Genomic DNA, 23,065 nt, shown 5'->3' on the forward strand with positions numbered 1-23,065 from the left:
TATTCATGTTAAGAGAGATGGGAATAATGTTGCCCATAATCTCGCTAGAGTAGTGCCTTTCGGTGTTGAACAATGTTGGGAGAAGCATTGTCCTCGTGAAGTGGCTCCGTATGTTTTGATGGACACATTGTCCTTAGATTAATGCACTACTTTATTTTCCCCTAAAAAAAAAAACGTCAATTCATTTTTTTTTTTTTTAAAATTTTTTGGAGTCTTACCTATTCGGATGTTTTGCATCAAAAGAAAATTTTTAAACTACATAGGCAGAGGCGTATAGTAACACTCCAAAAGAGGCAAATTCAATTCCTTTAGAACCTCTAGAGTCTAGAACCTCTCAAGTCTCAATTCTCAATTCTCATACGCAAATTCGTCACTCATACGCTAATTCCAAAGCTCGAATTGCAGGTTGTTGTTTTGTTCCTTAGATGAATCTACTTGTTTTGTTGCGGATTTTGGTGTGGAATTGCGATTTTTAAGTTCTACTTCATGTGATTATTCATGCGATTGGTTTTATGCGGTTCTTATTGTTTGTTTCTTGAGTTCAACTTATTTTTTGTTTATCTCACATATGTTATTTCATGTTTTTAGGGATAATTTACATGTTATAAACTTATGATTCGAATTTCTGGCATAACTTGTTAATTCATCTTTGTTTCTTGGAACTAAATGATAAGAAAATTTATGTTACAATTTGTAGATACGCATATTTATTTGTGTTCACTTGTTCTTGTTTAATTTCATCAGATCAATTTTTCAAGTGTTGGGGCTGGAAATCAGGGATGAATGACCTGTCATCCCCGGGCCCAGGGCGGCCGCCCTTCCTGCCCTGGCTCAGGGAAGGGACTGAGTGGCAGGAGGGAGGTTCCACGTGTGATGAAGATGAAAAAAATAGCATTTTCTCTCACCTAAAGTCTTGCTGCTTGGAGCTGCTTGACCTTCTTCGGAACCCTAAGAAGAATTCACCTGCTCTTTCACAATTGCTCGCTGTTCTTCGCTCATCTTCTTCCTATGCTATCCAACCCCTGTTTGAGTATGGCCCCCCTCTATGGTTGTATTTTATTTACTTTTAATTTGGACATCGTTTTTGATATATGTAACCCCTATTTACTCGGACTTGGGTACATGTCCAAGTGTCCGGTCCGGCTATTTTGTTTTAAACTTTTTCATGATTTTGGACCGAAATGAAGTGTCGAAGGTCCCACCTATGTGTGAGGGTCGAGGATCTAACACGGATACTTAACACGGATACTTGAGGTGAAATGAAGAGTTCGAGTAACTTAGTGCACCTCTAAGCGCTAACAATAAGCATTAGTTTCAGGATTGATGATATTATGCATAGTTGGCTGTTGTTACTAATGCTTAGTTATTGCTTAAAGGTTCCACATTTGGCTTCTTATATGTGCGTATGGTATTTTATTTGAAACAATTGTAACAATGTTTTCTTCGTTTTCGTTTCCGATTGTGATATAAATTATATGAAAATTTTCATGATAAGAGCAGCTAACTTGAATACAGCTTGGACAAGAAAATCCTATAACACGAATTTTTGATATGTATTACGATTACCTATGTTTTTCTCAACTGATTTCTAATATGTGCTCCATTTCGCTTTCAGCTATGTCTTGTTCCCATTGCTGCTTCTACTAGATGCAGCAGTGGATTGCAGATCCGTTCAGAAGTGTGATTCTGCTATGCCTTTTGTCAATCAAACCCCAAATAAACTGAGTGATGCTGTTGGGGAAGGTGCCCTTCAATGTTTGGAGGAACTTCTAACAAAATGTCACTTAGGTTCTGCAGATCAGGTATGTGTTTCCATTATAACCTTTAAACTCTATTCATACACCTAAACAGCCTTGCTTTAGCCTTGAGAGGCTTTTTTGTCATCTGTGCTGTGCCAGCAGCCAGAATATAGTCATCTATGCATGTGAAGAGCAAGTTGTTAGCTGCAGTATTCTACTGTTTTTTTCAGTGAGAAATTTGGGATGCTTAATTTTCCTTGCATTCTCAGTTTCAGGTTGTATTAGGGTAGGAAAATAGTTCCATTGGAGTTGGGATGAAATTTTGTTCTTTAATTACGGTTTCTGATATTTCCATGTGAAATCAACAAGTAGAGCTGTCAAACTGCAAAACAATGAATTAGACTAAAAATATTTCTTTGTTCAATTACTTGAACATGTTTCTCAATTGTGATTGCCCATATCACTGAATTAATGTTTATCATTAAAGGCAAACTAAATTTAGGCAGCTGTGGGCCATTGCTTTCAAGACCTGCATAGCCTTGATCATCAAGTGTCCCATTTAAAATACTGAAATTTCATTCTTAAATTATAGAAATAATCTTTTTATTTTACTAGAAAATGACTTTTCGTCCTTTAAAATGTTTTATGTTACTTTAGTTTCCGGCAATGTTCAGAAACAAGATAGAAGAAAATCTTAATTTTGCGTCCTTGGGGAGTAGGTCTCCTCCAAATTATTTTAGCCATAATCTTACTATTGTTCATACAGTACTATCTCGATTTAAGTTTTAACGTTGATGCTACATGTGTCCTGAAGTTCTGAGTCTGTTGTCTAGCAGATGGCTGTTTTGCTGAAGAAATTGACTCGTGGTGCCATGCTATCTCCATCAGAGGCTGCGGAAGAGTTCCGGGAAGGAGTTCTTAGGTGCTTTAGAGCATTGCTTTCCAATTTAATTCCTTGCAACGGCACATCTTGCTCCTGCAAACACAGTTTTAGTCTACCCCCCCTTCTAGATATGGGAGATTCTAAATGTTTAAATACTAAACACCTGGAGTGTCATTCTCAACCAAAAGAATGCTTGATTGCATTTCTCCAATCAGATATTGCTTCGGCTGCTGTTGGACACTGGCTCTCTGTCTTGCTGAATGTATGTTGAAGCCTGGTGCTATTGTGCAAAATAAACAAGACTGCCATGTTTAAATACTGTTCTCATTCACATGCTTATTCTCTTGCAAAGTGAGTTCCTCTTATTGATTTGTTTCTACCAAGATTGCAGAGGCTGAGAGTTCACGAGGTCTTAGGGGCAGTGCAAAGATCCGGATAGAAGCTCTTCTGACCTTACGTGTGCTTGTAGCAAAGGTAAAGATGATCTATTCTTTCCACTTATTAACAAAAACCATGACAAAATGGAAATGCTGATTCTTGGGTATTTTCATCTTGAGCCTCGGGATTTCTCTACAGATGTCTGTAATGCTTATGAGTAGCTTCTAGATGCCTGCAATCAAAATTTTGATTATTTCAGAATAAGTGGTTATCCTAAGTTATAATATAAATTTGAATGTAATCTGATGTCTTCTGAATGATTGTCGTTTCCCCTTTGACAGGTTGGTACTGCAGATTCTCTGGCTTTCTTTCTGCCAGGAGTAGTTACTCAATTGGCTAAAGTTCTGCATGTCTCCAAATCTATGATAAGTGGGGCTGCTGGAAGTACAGAAGCTACCGAGCATGCAATTAGGGGCTTGGCTGAATTTCTCATGGTAGTCCTCCGCGATGACGCCAATGTTTGTGACCCTCATGTATCCCTTGATAGTGTGCCTGGTTTGAAATCACACGAGAATGAATCTCCCCAATCAATTTTGGAGGAGCTACGCTACTTGTATGTCAAAAATTTGGATCGGAGTCAAACTCCTGTATATGATTCAAGTCCAGCAATCACTGCCAAAGAAGAGCTTGGGGAGGAGCAAAGCCCCAACACCAATGGTGGGCTAGGGCCTTTGCACGTCAAACGCACAAGTGACTGGCTTGAAAAGACTTCAGTTAATGTTGGCAGTTTGTTGAGCAAGACATTTCCACATGTATGTTGATGCATCTAATTAATTCTCTGAATGCAGTTTGTTGAGTCAGGAGTTAGGACTGCTCTTCACGAGTTGATACCCTTTACCTTGAGTTGGATTATTTTATAGACGCTTGACAATGAAGTTCGAATATTATTTGAATTTCTCTCCTGTTCATATTGCTGCATATCAGTATTGCCAAAGCTTGTCCAGCGCTATCTTTATTCATTGTCAATGATTATGTATGTGCTGCTAAATTGTGCTTTTGATGTTAATTGTCAGATATGTGTGCATCCATCCAAAAGAATAAGACGTGGGCTTCTCTCTGCAGTACAAGCACTCTTATTAAATTGCAGTAATAATTTGAAGGGGAGCAGATTAATGCTTTTGGTAGGATGACATCATTGCTGTTACTCCGTTTACCTTTAATTTGTCTCTTGATCGCCTTTGATTAGCTCTGTTGAACATTATCTTCGGTTATGGGACTTCCAGGGATTCAGGTACCCAGACCTTGCAAGTGCTAAATATATCATATATATGCCCATACTCGAGAAAATCTATAGTGGCTAGTGGTTTTGGGTTTGGGCTTTGTGCTTCTGGATTGATCTATTGAAAAGGAGGTGCTTTCAGTAAATTTTATTGGGACAGATATCATCTGCTTGTGTATGTATATATTTGCACTTCGGTGTTAACCTGACTATCTCAGTGCTACATGCTAATTCTATTTCTTGATCTTTAAAACTTTATTTATGTAGTGGATAGGTGGATCATGAATGCTATTATGGAGATGAAGTGATATAGACAGGACAGTATATTAATTGTTAGGTAGTTTACCAATTTCTATCTTTTGTTTTGCATTTCTGCTTTTATTAACTAAGCATCTAAAACATCATTTTGATTTTAGATGAAAAGGATTTGTTAGACAAAATAAAAGAGTTCATAACTGAGGAAGTGCTAGAAGATAATTGCAGACACATTTTCCAAAATTAAAGTAGATGTTCTCCAAATGCCTGGCAATTTTTTTTGAATTAAGGATTCTTTGTCCTCTAATTATCATTAAGATGTTTGACAAAGCCTAATAAAATTAGGATTTCAATCCTGCTATCAGTCAAGACTCACTTTCAGATGCATCATCAGTCATCATCCTTACTTCACAAGCAGGCTAAGACAGCTGCTGTATTCTAAATAGATAATTTGTCAATATGTACCATTGATATCTAGAGCAAGCTATTGGTACTTCCTTCCCTTGTTCTTTTAAAACCTTGCATACTATGCTTGGCCACTACCCGGGCCTACATCATAGTTCTCTTTTGTGCAGAGAACCTATTTGGTGAAAGTTTTGTTATCTATCGAAAAGTTCAATGTGAGTTGGTGAAGCATATATGGTAGGGAGAATATAAGTAATATATCTAATGCAAGAAGAGCGAGATGCGAGAATTATCAAAAAATTAAATTGGAATCATAAAACAATACTTGTCTTGAAATAAAAAACTTCTTAATCAGCAATACATAGACATAGAGGGAATACTTCATTCTAGATAGGATTCTTTGAGAATTTATGAAATTCTAATGAAGTCGGAATTTGCTAAACCAACTTTGTTACCATGGGAGTTTTGAAGGACTTGGCATAATAATTGTTTAATACTTTACCACATTCTAATATCTAGATAGGATTCTTTGAGAATTGATGAAATTCTAATGAAGTCGGAATTTGCTAAACCAACTTTGTTACCTTGGGAGTTCTAAAGGACTCGGCATAATAATTGTTTATTACTTTACCACGTTCTAATATCTAAGGATTTTTTTTTTTGACAAGACATGAGATAAAATGGAATCGACCTTTCGGTTCTTTCACTTCTTATCTCTTTAATCAATTTGGAATGCACGATATCTGTTGACGACTGCTTGTTTCGGATACTCTATTATTGTATAGTTTCGTCCTAGAGATGTGAGTTGCCACTTGTCGCTCCTTTATTAATATGAATCATGTTAAGAAGGATTTCGATTGGATTGGTCAAGACTTAAGCCACTTGACGGTGCCGTGTTAAGTGTTAACCCTAAAAATAGAAGTTGAATCAGCTTAAAGGCAAGAAAAAGAAATGTTTTGTTGCATTTTTATCCGTAATAACAAGTGAAGATCTAAAAGGAGCATTGCTAGAGAAAACAACTACGTAGAGAATAAAGGAAAGGGACGAAAGAAAAAAGAAAAAGAAAAATAAGAGAAAGGGGACCACTAACATTACTTCTTTCTACTCTCCTCCTTATCTCAATCTCTTTGTTGATTTTAGTTACGGAGTCCCCATTACTCCTTAAGTGCTTATTGCCAACATTTCATAGATACATTTCAATTCATTTGATTTGTTTGTTGATGGAGAGAAATGGGATCTATCTTTGGGTCCAATATCCAAGAGACTGAAGTTCTATAGTGTAGTTGATACTTGATGATTCTTTAAATTTATGAAAATTCAAACCAGTGCAAAATCTATTAGATGGAGGGAGTATTAGTTAACTTTCTTAAACTGAGCTTAAGATGTGCAGTGCTTAAGATATTCCTAGTGTCACATTTCTTTTTAGTGGAGGGTGTTTTGGGGATGAATACTCATATATGTTTTTGGCTGTAGGAGTGCTTATGTTATTTGGTTTGCGATGATTCAAAAGATGTGTCCATGCCCGCACAAGAATTTCTTGGATTATTGTTCTTGTCACATGGGAAACATAATGTTGAGGATGATCTAGCTGATATATTTAACAGGTCCGTATACTAGCTCTGATTTTATTTACGAAATTATATATGACGTCTAACACAAGCTTTTACTTCTCATTTTGCTGCTGGAAAGCAGGCTACTTGAGAAGCTCCCGAAACTGGTGCTTGGATGTGAGGAATCTTTAGCCCTTGCTTGTGCTCGGCAGATGCTTGCCGTGATATATTATTCTGGACCTCAACTTGTTGTTGATCACCTTTTGCGCTCTCCTGTATGTCCTTTCATCATTTCTGTGAAACTACTTCGTATGCCTCTCCCATTTTTTGCTGTTCCGTCCATTATAGAAACCTGGTACTACTGCTTAAGGTGTTGACAGGATGTCTTTCTCTCCCATCTCCAGAAGACCTAAAGGCGATACTTATTAAGTGAACATATTGTTTATTGATCTCTGCTATCCTTTGGGAAAGATTCCAGTAAATGTGCAGATTGACAATGGAACTATGGTCTCAGTGAAGGTTCAAATGAAGGAAAACCATTTCAAATAGATCGTTGGACTTCACATTACACCTCAAGCAAGATATGGGAATTTGTTTTTTGCTTAGAGCCCGAGCTGGGGGAAGGATTCCCTTCTATAAATTGATCATAAAACAGAGCCTTTCCTATCAACAAAATAACTTTTGTATCTTGTTGTGTATTTACCTTTTAGCTTCTGCTGATTGAATTTCGAGCTAGTATTACAACTGATCTTATATATATATATATATGACCATGCAGGTTACGGCTGCAAAGTTGTTTGATGCATTTGCTCTATGTCTGAGTCAGGAGTCTGTCTTTGCTGGTTCTCTTGGAAAATTAGTCTTATCAAGGCCTTCTTCTACTGGATATTTGCATTCTCTTGCAGAGTTGAGGATTGGTAGCAAAAGGTCCACAGGCGAGTTTCTTATATCTAATGCCAACGCGTCTGAAGTGTCAATCACACGCCCTTTGGTCAGGGAAATGCAGGATTCCACAGGACATGCATATGAAGATTATGAACTTCCACGAATGCCTCCTTGGTTTGCGTATGTAGGCAGTCATAAATTATATCAAGCACTTGCACAGATTCTTAGACTTGTGGGTTTATCCTTAGTTTCTGGTATTGTTTCTGCTCAAAATTCATCATTTCTTTGGTGGATCCTGATGATTTTGTCTGTATCGTAAGCAAGTACTTTTCTGTCTCTTTCTGCTGTTAAACAGATTGTAGGAATGAAGTGCTCTTATCCAAAATTATTGAGATTCCTCTGGACAATTTGCGGAAATTAATCTCTGAGATACGTATGAAGGAGTACAGTAGAGAAAGTTGGGAGTCTTGGTACAGTAGGACACATTCAGGGAAATTATTAAGACTGGCTGGCACTGCTGCATGTATCCTTAATGAGATGCTATTTGGCATGTCAGATCAAGCAAACGATGTCTTCAGAAAAATATTTCAAGAGGCTGGAGCAAGAGTTAAAGAGAAGCAAAAGGGTAATGCCACTGCTTTTGGTCAGTCTTGCCAAGTGCAATACCATTTTGCTGATGAACATTGGAAGATGAGTGGAGCTGAGTATGTGAGGCAGCATGTTATTGATTGTGTTGGTACCATTTTGCATGAATACACAAGTCCAGAAATTTGGGATCTTCCAGTTATACATGAAATGTCTCCTCTTCAATCTCTTGGGAAGTCTGGAACTATTGGTAAACACTTCTTACATGACATTTCTACGCTACACCAGGTAATGGCGTTTTCACTGCTTGTTACATCAGCTACTACCTATCGTTTTTACATTTTGTTTAGCTATGAATGTTTTGTCACTGTACTAACATATTTCATATTTATAAAAACAGGTGCTCATTGAGGGTATTGGAATCTTTAATATGACCCTTGGTGAACATTTTACATCAAGCGGATTCCTTTGTTCCTCTCTTTATCTGTTGCTTGAAAACCTGATATGCTCAAACTCTGATGTCAGACATGCATCTGATGCCGTCTTGCGTTTAATTTCTGCCGTATCTGGGTGTTCAACAGTAAGAGTCACATTATGTTTTCTCACGTCCTCTCACTTCTTCCACTCTTTGGTTTGCTGACTTTTTGTCCTAAATTTTCTACAGGTCGGTCACCTAGTTATGTTAAATTCAGACTATGTTATTGATTCGCTGTGTCATCAACTGCGTCATTTGGATTCTAATCCTCATGTCCCAAATGTGCTTTCTGCAATGCTTTCTTGTGTTGGAGTAGCTCATAAAATATTGCCATTGCTGGAGGAGCCGGTATGTTTTAATTCTGTATGTTCTGATGGTTAAAACATGTTTTCCAGTCTTCTATCTTGTTTTTGGTTGTTCAAGTGTTCAATAATAGAAAAGAAAGAATAGCTATTTTTCTTAAAATTTAATGCTTTCCCTTCTAGAGCTGATTTATCTCTCTTCCCCAGAGTGTGATGAACGTCAATCCCAATTTGGTGAAACTAGGACCTGGTAAAGTAAATAAGATCTTATAGCAATTGGGATATTGAAGGAGGGTGATTAGACGAATGACAGAGAAGATAATTCAGGATATATGGCGGAAATGTGGAAGGGATGGACTAGTAGATCTTTTCTGCTATGTTAGAGTATTTTTCCCCTTTAATTGGAGCGGCTGGCACAGGCTTATTAACAATCATCTCTGCTATTATATAACTTCCTTCAAACAGGGGAGCATCTGATGGTAGAGGCCCGAGTAATAATGAGAACTACGAACCTGCCCTGGGGATGAATGATAGCTAGAATTAGTTGCTAGTACTTGTAGACGGAGAAGCAAATCGAGGGTTCTACCAGTAAAGAGTACATGTATAGCTTATTAGCTGGTGAGGAAATACCTTGCTGCCACCAACTTGACAAAGGCCATGATAGGATAGGATACCTTGTTAATATGCTTCTAAGGACTCTACAAGGGTAAGATACTATGCTCACAGTTACCCATGACCTTAGCTTTAAAAGGTGCACTGAGACACAAGGCGAAGGCATGCGCATCTCGTAGGTGAGGCACACTATTTTTTTATTAATTACATTGGATCAATCCGTATGAAGTGTATGTATAAACAAGAATAATCAAATCCCTATAAATATAGAAAAAGAAAAAAAAATGCCCTGGGAGAAATTAGAAGAGGGGCACATGATACTGAGAGGGTGAGGGGAGTGATACTGCGTAGGTGACCTGAATTTTGACTTCTAGAGTTTACCTACACAGTAACTCTCTTCCATCTAATGAAAAGCCTGATGAATATAAAACAAAATGGAGAAAAGGATAAGGCTCCAGATTCGAAGAGGAAGATAGAAGAATAGAGAAGATGATAGAAGGGGATGATAAAGAGAAAGGAAAGCAGATCGAAAAATATAGGGAAAAGCAAATCGAAAGAGAGAATAGCAGAGATCGACGAAAACTTACCTAAAAAATTTCACCGTAGATGACCACCGCAGACCGTAGACCTGGTGGCAGAAGTCACCGAGTATGCTCGCTGCCATAGCTATTAGCTGGGAAGTCGGTTGACCTCTCAATTGAAAAGATAGATCTCAATTCGCAAATTAGGGTTTACCCCCAAATTGGGGATTTTGATTTTTAGCTGAAATATTAGGATCTTGTTGCAATTAAGTGAGGGACCTTGTTGCAATTAAGTGAGGGATTCTGCTGAAATCTGCTATTGAAAGCTTAGGTAACATTTAATTTGAGATTTTGTTGCCTTCTTTGAATTCAACTCAATAAGAGCGGTTTAAGCCCCTCTTTCCCAAAAGCGTGCACCCTTGTTGCGCTTGCGCCTCTCCCAAAGGCGGCTAAAGGGGTGCGCCTGAAGTCGCCGTTAGTAGTTTGCTTTGCGTGCTATTTGGCTAGCGCCTCTACTTGCCTAGGCGTGCCCAAGGCGCTTGATGATCCATGTGAGGGATGGTTCGTTTCCTACAAGTCCTAGTTCTGTTAGGATTGGTGTGTTTTCCTAGTTCTAGTAGGAATAGTACTCTTAAAATCCTAATTCTAGTAGGATTAGAACTCCTAGTTCTGTTAGGAGTTTAAATTTTTTAGTTGAGTTAGAAGTCCAAATCCTAGTTAGATTAGGGTTATAATTGGAGTAGAGTTGTAACAGTATTAAAAGTCTAGTTAGTAGTCACCAAGTTGAGCTTATTCTACTTGGATTAGGAGTGTGTTTATTTCTTTCTTATCTTGTTCTTAGTTTCCTAGCCTTAGTAGGACTAGGGTTTGTTTCTTTGCTTTTGTTTTACACGCCTATATAAGGCTTTTTAATTCATTAATAAAATCAATTTGTTAGTTTAAGAAAACGTGTTAAGCTTGTTGTGCTTGCATAGAACTGAGTGTTCAAATACACAAACCGAGACTTTGTGTGATCTTGGAGCCGAGACTCACAAGAGAACCTTTTAAACCTAGATTTAAGAGCATATCCATCTTTAATTTCGTTCTTGTTCATATAAAAATCGCAAAACACAAAAAGAGTTCGAAACTGCCAACAAGTCATCACTTTATAAAACTGAGCTCATGACTTAGGACCACGATGCCATGTTACATCATGAGCCAAAGATATATATAAGCTTGTTTTCGAGCTTTCCATGACAAGTTCTTGACAGGAGTAGGAAATGGGGGAACATTTTCATTGGTTTGTCCAGAGCCTTGACTTGGACACAGATATAGAGTGAGATTTGTGCAAATATACAAATGATAAAGTCTTATCTTGGGTGTGTCAGAGTGGATGCTCACAAGAATGCCATGACAAAGTCATATTCTTGGAAAGAGATATTTGCATACACTGCAATGTCAGCTTTAACTTGGACATGCTTTGAGGAGGGGCTAACAAGTATACAGTCATGCCATGATGGAATTTGCGAAGTCCCTGAACATGCCATCCTCAAGCCTTGACAAGGCAAAGGACATGTCCTCGGTGGACTCTAGGTGAGCCATGGGCATGTAGTGGCAAGGCAATGCCTTAAATGAAGGTTATGATACTTGAATCATAAACCTGAAGTTACGACTCTTAACAATTTTGGAAAAAAACAATTGTTTGGTTTGAGACCTTGTACTAAAGTTTTGTGCCATTGGTGCTTTGTCTTGTCAGATTAGAGAAAGCAATTAATTGTCTTTATGGAAAATTCATGCTACTCCCGTCATGGCGTGTCTTTATGGGGGACCTAGGAAACCTGTCACCCTTTGGGAAACTAAGGGAGGTCGAAGTGCATGGGATTAAGTCCCAAGGTATAGTGGTACCAATGGAGGCCTATATTACTTGGATAGATAGATGAAAGACTAACATGGGTATTGATTTTGTGCATTTGATCCCTTCAATGGAAATTTGTGGATATGTGGACTTCTAATTTGAAGGATTTAGGGACACAGTAGAACATCTTTTTCCAGAAGTTGATTTATTTGGTATGCTCATGATTTATCTAGGTAGTAATGGTATGTGATACTTTTTATGGATGCGTCATTGATTTTAGGAAATGATGTTATTTGTTTTTTTTTTCCTTTTACGTAGTGGCCTTTTGAGACTAAGGTCGACATTTCATGTCAAATCGTACTCCTAATGATGCGTGGCAAGAATGACTTCCCTACCACTGGTCCGTTTCTGTTAGGACATGTTATATAGTCTCTTAGTTCTGTTTAGATTCTTCAGAAACTTTGTAATTTGATAATTCTAGTGGCATTAGGATTTGGCCTATAGGTTTTACCTTTCACTTGAAAGAATTTTTCCTATTTTAGGCATCAGAGTTAATTATTTTACTTATGTTTATTTTAATTCATATTAGGCGTGAATTAGGAGTTTAAGTTGGTTTAGGTTTCTAAGTGTTTTAGGCGTGTAAGGAGAGTTACTTGGTGATCAAGTGTCTTCTCTATCTTAGTTAGTTACTTTTGTTCATCTTTAAAGCTTTTATAGTTCTAGTTAGTTCAAGTTACTCTTGTATTTATATTTTATATTGCTGACTTTTCGACCATCAAGGAAAATGACGAGTTTATGAAATTAATTCCTTTGGGAATAGTGATTGAGTTGTGATAGCAACCTTGCCGAGATAGCAAAAACCTAGTTGTGTTTGACTGAGATCGTTGAATTCTTCATATCCCTTTTGTATTTGGCATAACTAAACACATAAAACACCAAAAAGATCACCAAGAAACCAGTAATACGTCCCAAGAATATCAAGAAAGCAATCACACGAAAAGGAAAGAGTTGAATCCATGTGTCTTTAATCAAGAAACGCGTCACTGAAAATGATGGCTACAAGCATCATGGTGTCAAAACAAGGCCGCATCGTATCGCATTGCACGTGTCGTAAAGGTTTTCAAATCTACCGAACCGATATTACTCGCATCATAAAGGTGTAAAAAGGCCGCGTTCTAGGCAAGTTCTCGAGATATCTCATGGTCCAAGCCGATATTTGATGATATGACAACCGCAACATTCCTGTATCACCGTGACCGTTATCGCGATCGTGACCGAAACCGTATGTTCGAACTATGATAAGCATACAATACATGCCTCTTGGAAAGTTAGTTTGATAAATATTATAGACCAATAATGCTCTCCTAGTAACATGGTAATCCATTCTTGTAAAAAATTGTACATACTTGTTTTTCCATCCATTTTGTAAGACGGTGCTTCAAATTTCAGATTTGAGGCTTTTGATTAAATCCTAAAACATTGGTGATTTAGTAGTCTCCAAGGATGATTAGTACCTGAACTAAAAGCTCATTCATTTGCTTTATTCAAGTAGCTTTAGGAATATAGTGAAGGGGTTCGCTACTTAAAGATTAGGATATAAGATCATAACAAGTAAAGTGAAGTTCAAACTTTGGTTTACTCATCTCAATTTGAAACCAAACACCGTTACTCAAATCGAGCTAATGCTAAGTCTAGATTTAATAACTAGTATTATTCATTATTTGTCATTCTTCATTGCAATATTATTGATTTCACACTTACTTTTAAAAAGCGCACCCTCGTTGCGTTTAGGCAAGGGGTAAGGTCCAAGGAATGAAGCTTCTGAAGAGGTAGGTGCAAGCTGCGTGGTGACTTGCGACAGGAGATACGATGTGCACACCTCCAGCCTCTCCGACAAGGCTTGAGGGGAGCATGATCTTGCCCACTTATAGAGATGCACGTGAAAAGGGGGATTTGGGTCACATCTAGAGAAATTTTTTGTTTTTCTTCTAATTATTTGTTACCTAGTCCCTTTTTCAAATAAAATTGGAGCAAGATCCCCCAATTAAATACATAAAATATCTTCAGTTGTCGAGGTAAAATCATACTCCCCAATTCGAAATAAACCTTGCTTTGCAAACTGCCTAGCATTTTTGGTTGCCAATTCGCTGGTTATGACAAAGGATGGGGGCAAGCCATCTCCAGCTGTTCAACCACCAGGTCCGCTGGTGGTTGTCGGTAAAGAGTTTTAGATACATTCTCTTTCTTTCTCTTTGCTCTCTTTGCTCTGTGCTGCTCTGGCTCTCTCCCTTCTATGCTCTTTTCTTGTCTCATTCTCTCTTCATCATCTTATTATTTCATTTCAGTCTTCCTTCTTTCTCTTTTTCTTGTATCTGCCTTTTTCTTTTTTCTCTTACTCTTCGAGACTTTTACCTCTACTGGAAGCTTGAAGGATTTTTGCTGTAATTACTTTTTTCCTCCCACTATCTTTTTATGGTGAGTCAGGAAGCTTCCCAATCTCCACATTCTCTAGTCTCTGACAGCTTGACCAGCGTGTAATCATGCAGTATTTCCCTTAATTTGGGGCTCTTCAGTAAAACAAAAGAAAATTAATAGATATAAATAAAAGGGTGCGCTTCCCCTACAGGATGTGTGTGTCTTCGTCTTTCAGGTCCCTTCACGCCTTGGTGCACCTTATACTTCATTAGAAACTAAACTTGCACGTACAAAAAGTGTTCTTCATCATTATTTAAGTGCTTATTTTGATAAAGTTGTGAATGCTTTTATATGTGTGTGTATATTATTTTGATCTGCTCTTCATTTCGAGTATATAAGTGTATGTCTGCTGTGTAAGGCTCCTGAAATCCACTTATCTTTACTTATTGAAGCTCTTAAGTTTATTGGAACTTATAAATTGAACATGGGTAGACTAATTTTCCCTTCAACTTTTATTTATTTAAGGTAAAAAAACAGAGCTTAAGTCAAGCTTTTGTGAGGCGCTTAGATGACTAGACTTAATTGTTAAGGCCTTGAGCTAAGCTTGAGCACAGATAAGCTTGACTTGAGTTTTTCATGAGCTTTCACATCATGAAGAGCTCTAAATTTATATATGAAACTATAGATCTTATTAGTCTGCTCAGTGCTCACGAAATTAGTAAGTGTCCAGCAAATCCACAGTTGAGTTACCTCCTTATGATGTATCTTGTTTTCTACATCATGGCAGAAGGGTTGTTTTCTAGTTTGAAATTGTATCTCTTCCTGTATCACCTGTGTATTGCATTTGCTGGGGTTTCTGTGCTTCAGTTCTAGCTGTTTTGATCTGACATGAATTGCTCAGTTGTGGTCTTTATATATCTGCTGCTGCAGCTGCTCTATTTTATCTAGATATGGGTCAAACATGATCCACGACTTCATAGTCTTCCATGCTTAGTCGGCTTGACAGATACACGGAGTATATTCCCGGGACTTATTTTCTTCCAAGACGGAAAGGAAGGAAGCAATAATTTTAAAACTTTACTTCTAAAAATTGGCCACAATCTTCACCAAGCTGGTTTTGTGAGACATTTCATTTGTCTTTTTGGTTCTCTCAGTGTCTTATAGAACATCAATTGACAGTTACAGTTGTATTTATGCATCTAGTTATGCCTCACAAGTTTATGTGGTCTTTGTAGATGCGCTCTGTTTCAATGGAACTTGAGATCCTTGGAAGGCATCAGCATCCGGAGTTGACCATTCATTTCTTGAAGGTTTTCTTTCTTCATTAGACCCTCTGACTAGAAGTGCATATGAATGTTTCTCTCTGTAGCTCAATGCACCTTCAAATATTCCTAGTAGACATGTATTCAATGCTAAGTACCAGCTTCTAACAATGGGTAGATAGATGCCTAGCAACAAACAAGTGGTCAAATGTTGCTTCTTTTATGCTTAACATCAATGGGTTGGCAAGTCTGTATTGTTTGGTTAGGTTATGGTCTTTGAACTTAAATATTTGGGCGTTTGCCTACAGCTTGTGTGAAAAGTTTCTCTGGTGTCTCGTGTATGTACTAATTTCATTTTTTTATCAGGCTATAGCGGAGATTGCTAAGGCAGCTAAGCAGGAGGCTTATATGTTACCTGTTCAAGCAGAATCCTTTTTGGCATATATTGATTCTAAAGCATCTGATGTGAAAAAGCAACTTGGACAGCATACTATAAGTGCTGGAGCTGCAGGTATTTGAAAATCTTTCTGGTCTGCCTGGCCCCAGAATATCCCCTGCCTCTCTGGCCATCCTTCTGAGTTTCATACTTGTGCTGTACAAACTTTTGTTTCTGGCAGAGATTTATGGAATCTTTTCTTTAAATTGATCAAAAAGGACTATTGTTTCGAGTTGTCAATCTTTTTGCTTTTGGGAAGTCATCCTTCTGTTAGGGCCAATGGGTTTTCGGTATTTCTCCCGTTGCAACCTGGTTATGCCTTTAACAGCCCTTTTTTCCCTTACCATGCCTTTTGTAATCTATTCTCACTGAATGCTCAATGGTGTAAATTTACACCTTTATTTCCCAGGAAAAACTGTTTTTGAGTATTCTCATGGTGAATGAAAGACAATGAACCTTGCAAGGGGTAGGATATAATGTCTTGTTTACCAGTTTGTGCGTTTTGTACTCTATTGTGCACACAGCAGTTTTGACAAATTCCTTGCACACAAGTACCTGGTGCAACTCATGCTATGGTGTGTGCACAAAAATATACTTTACCTGTGGTGGCCCTTAGGTTACTCAACTTTTTGTCTATTTAGAATGGTGGCTTGTTCTTGCAGAAGGTTGCAAATCTATCGTTAAAAAATGCTAGATATGGCTTAGTTGCCCAGATATCAAAGTATTTGGGAATGGATAACATTGAATGACCTTGGCACTCTGTACAATGTTCATATTTCAACTTTATTAAACCTATCCTTAGAGGGGAAGATGACATTTGATAACATGTGCAGAATCAGATGAAGCTGCCTTTTCTCATGATCTTGTTTTGAACATGGAGGAGTGGGAGAGTATTCTATTTAAGCTGAATGACAGTAAGAGGTACCGTCGAATCGTTGCATCTATTGCAGTGTCCTGTTTGACAGCTGTTACTCCGTTGCTTGCATCTGAAAAGGAACCAGTATGCTTGATTGCATTGAACATAATTGAGGTATCTCTTGTTAACTTCAGGAGTATTATCTTTTTCAAGTGCTGAGCGCTTTCATCATTTGATGTATCATTGACTTGCATTTGAATTTGTAACTCCTCTATTTATGCTTTTAAATCGTACACAAAATTATTTGTTGTGATTTGTGAAAGATGCTAGTCTCTAAATTTATATTATATATAACGGCTGTAGAGCAAGGGGATCCTTGAATCCACGTGTCTTATGACTGTTGTTTATCAAGTGCAATTGTGAATGTCTTCACATTAGGGAGGACTACAAAAAAAGTGAAAAGTTCTGTCTACTGTTGCTCATATATTTCTACTGCTTAGGTGCTGGCTAAACCTTGTAATAGTTGGATTTAATTGTCCAGTTAAGTATGCAAGTGGCTAATTGATTCTTTCTTTTCCCTGGTCATTCACATAGGATGGTATTGCTACACTGGTGAAAGTGGAGGAAGCATTTAGACATGAGAAAGAAAGTAAAGAAGGCATCGAACAAGTAGCATCTTTATGTTTGTTCTATAATCTTAAAGACATTCTTGATGCTGCTGAAGAGGGGACTGATGAAAATAGATTACTACCAGCAATGAACAAAATATGGCCTTTCTTGGTTGCTTGTGTTCGAAATAGGATTCCTGTGGTAAGCATCTATATATTTTTGTTACATTTTTGGCAACAAAATATGACTCTCTTGACTGTCATCTATCATAAACTTGTCCTCTTAGTTCCTTTAAATAACAACGACAACCACTTCGACTTTCTGTAATAAAACGTAAAGGGGGATGACATAGTTGGATCGCCAGGGGGTAGTCTGGCATGCTTCTTGTTGTCTATTCAGTCGTATGTGGATTTATTTCACTCTAGTATAACTTAAATTTTCAGGCGTTGATTATTGGTTAAATATGATGGTTCTTAAATATTGCAGTTTCCCTTCTAACCACAAGCAGTCAATCGTTACTTTAGAGCAACTTTTTTTCCCGTTTGTTCTATGGGGAGTTTGATTGGAGGCTTTTAAGGGAAATGGAATCAAAACCCTTGTTTCACCTTAGATGGTATACGGTTGATGGTTTTTTTTTTTTTTTTTTTTCAAATTCTTTCTCCCTTTTTGCATTATAGAATTGACCCAAATCAGTTTATTCTGATCCCCTCCGTTGATGTTTTTTTTTTTTTTTTTCAAATTCTTTTTCTCCCTTTTGCATTATAGAATTAACCCCAATCAGGTTATTCTGACCTCCCCCCTCTTACAGATTCTAAAAAACTCAGAGCTACGCTACACCAACTCATCAGTCATCAAGACCACCCTTTCATGAAATCCTAACCCAACCCCACCAAAAAATCAGGTGACAGTCCTCCACCCGCTCCAAAAAGCCCCCCAACAGCCCTACCCACCAGGCCACCACCACCAAAAATCGAGCACAGCCAGCAATCCCAATCCTCGCTGTAGCCACGAAATCCCGATACCCCAACCCAGAAACCTACCTGCTACTGACAACAATTCTAGTCAACCCTTAACTTGACGAGCCCAAATCCCACCATACCCACCAAGCCCCATCACTACCTCCAAAAGCCGATCCCCCGACCCATAAACTGACCCACGGTAACAACAAATCTAGCCAACACCTAACCCGGCAAGCCCAAAATCAAGCACCAACAATTCAAACCAATGTTACTCGAACAGATTAGGGTACGATTTCCAGAACGCTACCCATGGTGAATTGGGAACGATTTGGTACTCTTCCGTTTATGTATTACAGACATCAAATCAGATAAAAATGAAATGGGTAGTAAATAATGGGAGAAATACATATATTTTCCATATATAAAAATGAAATAATGCATATATATTATATAATAATGAAATAATCCATATATATAATAATGGGAGTAATGCATATATAATACATATATAAAAATGAAATGGGTAGTAAATAATGCTATCTGGGTAGTAAATGATCAATTCTTTTTATTTATTTGTTTATATATATATATATATATATATATATATATATATATATATATATATATATATATAGAAGTGAGTTCATATGAGAATGCATACTTATATGAGAAATGAGAATGAATTTTACACGCCATAACTCATATGAATAAGTGATGTAACTCTAATGAAAAAGTGATGTAACTCCAAAAACAAAATATTTGAAAAAAAAAATTCAAAATCAAAACAATTTTTTTTTTGAATTCAAATTTTTTTAGAGGGATGTAACTCTAATGAATAAGTGTTGTAACTCTAAACCAATCGTGTAGTTGAGATTCATTCTCATTTCTCATATAAGGAGCATTCTCATGTGATCTTGCCCCTATATATATATATATATATATTTCCATTTTCCATACCAAACAATGTTTGTTAGTGTGTGTATGGAACCATGAGTTAAAGGGGAGGGGGTGTAATATGTTGCCTTATTTGCCTACATTTTCTGATACTTCCTGTGTATATATAGCCTGTCCGAAGATGTGCAGAAGTGATAAGCAATGTGGTGAAGATATGTGGTGGAAGCTTCTTTTCACGGCGTTTCCAAACTGACGGCTCCCATTTCTGGAAGCTTTTGAGTACATCACCATTTAAAAGAAAACCTATTTCAAGTGATGAAAAAACACCACTATTACCTTATAGAAGTACTTCTCGAACATCAGAAGATCCTGTGTCTGAAACTTCTAATCTGAAAACCCAAGAAGCAATGCTCCACATGATTGCTGAGTTATCACGGGATAATAAGAGTGCTTCAGCTCTTGAAATAATATTCAAGAAAGTTAGTGGTCTTGTGGTTGGAATAGCATGTAGCGGTCTTGCTGGGCTTTGGGATGCTTCAATAGACGCCCTTTCAGGACTTGCATCAATTGATCCCGATCTCATTTGGCTTTTACTGGCGGATCTGTATTACTCCATGAAGGGAAAAAAAGATGCACAACAACCCGAATCTGAATTTCCAGAGCTTGCAGAGATTCTGCCATTGCCTATGTCTTCAAAAGATTACCTTTATGTGCAGTATGGGGGTCAGACTTATGGTTTCAGTATTGATTTTTCTTCAGTGGAAAATGCCTTTGAGAAATTGTATCCTGAAATGTTTGTTACAGAAGCACAAAACTAATTTTACAGTAATCTTTTTATGTATATAATTCGGTTTAACAAAGTAAAAAAACCTCGAAGGTAAAAAAAAAAAAAAATTCTCTCTCCACAACTCCACTGCAACTAAACCCTAGCGAATCTCATAGCCTCCGCCGCGCTCAACCCCCTCCCCCTGCTGGCTCGTCGATGGCCTGAGCATCTCCGGCTATAAAGAGGTCGTCGGCGAGCCCAGCCTCTTTTCCCCCGCAGTAGCCGTAGCGTCACAACGATGAGTTTGAGTTCAAGGGTGTTGAAACAGGGGGTTTTCGGGAGTCGCGAAGAAGGTACACAATCGAAGTCGATCGTTGATTGACTTCCCTTTTCTGGACGCCGGCGACTCGAAACCACCTCCTGATGTCAGGAATTTCGGTCCTCTGCTCAAGCTGTGGCAAATTAATGTGAGGTTTTCAATTAAGCTCTCATTTTTCCTAGTTTTCAATTTCAGTAGTTGTAGCTTTCCAACCTATACTAGATTGATTTCAGAGGCGTTGGTGCCTCCTTTCTACTCGTGGGTTTATCGTTTTCGTCCTTAGAGTTCTTTTGTTTTCTTAGTTATCATGATTAGCATTGACGAGTTAAAGGGGGAACTGTGCCTTTATCACTTTGACGAGCATGATTATTCTTCAACTAGTTGGGTCCAGAGGATTGAATTTCTTGTTAATCCTTTTGGTATTTTTGAGTATGTTCGAAGTTTGAAATATGAGGGTAATACCTTTTATCGAAACAGTGACATTAGGTCAGCCACTGCACACTATATTCAAGGCATCAAGTTGTTTTTTGTGGATGTTACTAATGAAGAGGAAAATTATGTTTTTTTAACGCCTAGCTTTATCTATCAATCTGAATTTGGCTGCGTGTTTTATCAAGGAAAAGGATTTTCAGAAAGTGGGTGAGTTGTGCTCTCTTGTTTTAATGTATGAAATTACCAATGCAAAAGCTTATTTTAGGAGAGCTATTGCAGCTTTGGAACTTAGCCAACCCGACATAGCGTTAATAGACCTTATCTAAGCTCTTAAACTCCACCCAAATAATGGAGAATTTCGACAAAAATTAAATGAAGTATCGTCTTTGTTAAGACTGTCTTCAAATTTTGTTGATACTACTGCTAAAGTAGTCGGTGAGGATGAAGTGTTGAGTAACTCTTCAATCCTTGGAAAGGAGGAGAAAAGGAGAAAGGTAGGAGAACGGAACTCCTACCAAGGTACCACCACTATCAAAGTGGAGAAGCCTCAAACCTTCTAGGTGAAAATGAATGTTGTTGGAACAGATCACAACATTACAGCTACTAATCCAGTCCTGGAGTCTACTTCTGGGAAAAAAAAACGAAATCTACAGGGTCCAATTTCCGATTTTCAAATCGAAAAGCGCAGGATATAGCTTCCCCCTTGACTTATATAATAGAGATAGAGAATTACCCAAAAATTATTGCCCGTGTGATAATGTATCGGCTTATTCAAAATTTTGTAGCGGAAAACATATAACTAAAATTTATACTTTAATATAATAAATAAATAAGTACGTAAAACCAAACACACTATAAATGTCTACTTTAAAACCAAACTTAATATAATATGTTCCTACTAAAGTAATAGATATAACAATTTGTTATACAAGCTATCCATTCCCAGATCCCCATGATGCAACATGTGCAAACCTGTAGATGTCAATGCTCTAAAGAATATGCTCATCAAATTGGGTCATCACAGGATCAATACGGCAAAGCCATGATCAACAATCACAAACAAAGTACGTAATCAGCAAAGCTGAGTACTACAAAGTAGTACGTAAACATTCCTAACATGATACTAAGAAATAACATGCAGGGATAAATAATAACATAACAATATAACATTCTGCAGATAACTTCTACTGAACTAAACTTTAAACATCTTTTTATTACTTTAATGGAATAGTTACGAGATCGATTTGTCTTATCTAAACTTGCCTTCACATAGGAAGACGAAATACGGGCGCGACTCCGTATTTCAGAATGACCTGCGATATTGAGGAACCTTTGAAAAAATAGGAATGGTGATCAATCCATTTCCCGGAAAAAGCCATGGCACGCTTACCATGTACCCCAACTTCGGATTGTCCAACTCTAGACGTGCACCAGTCTAAAGTTTATTATTATCCAAGTTACAACGTGATTTACAATTTATTACTTATAATGACACACACAAGTAACACAGAAATATCAAATCAAACATTCACAACTGAACTTCTTTTAATCTTAGGCTTTAATAAGTGATCACACAACTTACAATCAAAGATTACTTTCTTTTACTCCAATCTTACTTATTTTTTGAACCTAGCCAACAATCAATCTTACCTTTCAACGGCATAACTTATCAATTTACCAAATAAGGCCCACAATCCTTATAAAGTAGTGAAAATAATAAAGTAAGGGAACACACGATTCAACATGATTCAATCTCAATAATATATTAATTCTCCCATGTGAATTAATAGCTAAAGTTCCCATCCACATGCTTGCATCAATAATTCCATACAAACATGATAATCAACTCATAATCAACTCTCATGATCAACATGTTTGCACACATGCGTAAAACATGTCAAATCCAATCATACTAGAAATCACATATGAACTTATAAAGTTCCTATACATGATACTACAACTTTTCCTTCTTAAATTATGATACTATATCACATATCACATAGGTATATACGTACCTTGTTTAAACGAACTGATAGGCAACCTTTAATCACTTAAAAGTCACCTACTGAATAATCTCCGCCTAAAACAATCAATATAAATCAAAGTAAATACTCTAAATAAAACCCAACAACTTTAAAAAACTATAAATCCTCTTTAAAAAATATGAACGTGATGCCTCCTATTTTTAAGTTTTCTATATGGTGGCCTCCTATTTTTAAGTTTTCTATGTGGTGGCAGGTCAAAAAAACCCGACCTTGTTAGAGGCCAATATTGTATGTCAAGAACATTGGAGATGCAGGGAAGCTCCAATGTTCTTATCATACTTGCACTTGACGGGATGAAGTATTTGTAGAGTTGGTGAATGTTCCATATCTGCCTATCTTCTACCATTAGATCCGCAACCTTCAGTCTTG

The 23,065-nt window shown here is 37.4% G+C and overlaps 1 protein-coding gene across 2 annotated transcripts; it reads left to right on the forward strand.

Annotated features, from left to right (window-relative positions):
- The first annotated feature begins 250 nt into the window (after positions 1–250).
- Positions 251–20,748, forward strand: LOC104887100 (uncharacterized). 2 transcript variants are annotated; one of them, XM_048638885.2, is made up of 18 exons: positions 251–405; positions 745–1,030; positions 1,616–1,802; positions 2,573–2,884; positions 3,007–3,096; positions 3,342–3,812; positions 4,074–4,181; positions 6,413–6,543; positions 6,632–6,764; positions 7,268–7,628; positions 7,730–8,247; positions 8,360–8,539; positions 8,624–8,782; positions 15,354–15,428; positions 15,747–15,891; positions 16,650–16,846; positions 17,267–17,482; positions 19,305–20,748. In XM_048638885.2, the coding sequence occupies exons 2-18, from the start codon at positions 780–782 to the stop codon at positions 19,950–19,952; spliced, it is 4,182 nt and encodes a 1,393-aa protein (XP_048494842.1). In that variant the 5' UTR covers positions 251–405; positions 745–779; the 3' UTR covers positions 19,953–20,748. The 2 variants fall into 2 exon arrangements, with proteins under 2 accessions (XP_048494842.1, XP_010669990.2); XM_010671688.4 differs by having other exon boundaries at positions 2,576–2,884.
- Positions 20,749–23,065: the final 2,317 nt, after the last annotated feature.

This window comes from Beta vulgaris, chromosome 2, assembly GCF_026745355.1.
Source record: "Beta vulgaris subsp. vulgaris cultivar EL10 chromosome 2, EL10.2, whole genome shotgun sequence".
Taxonomy (NCBI): Eukaryota; Viridiplantae; Streptophyta; class Magnoliopsida; order Caryophyllales; family Amaranthaceae; genus Beta; species Beta vulgaris.

Coding starts and splice junctions, on each gene's coding strand:
- LOC104887100 (XM_048638885.2), top strand. CDS start 780: ATGAATGACCTGTCATCCCCGGGCCCAGGGCGGCCGCCCTTCCTGCCC. Junction 2,885..3,006: donor GGCTCTCTGTCTTGCTGAAT/GTATGTTGAAGC, acceptor GTTTCTACCAAG/ATTGCAGAGGCTGAGAGTTC. Junction 8,540..8,623: donor CCGTATCTGGGTGTTCAACA/GTAAGAGTCACA, acceptor AATTTTCTACAG/GTCGGTCACCTAGTTATGTT.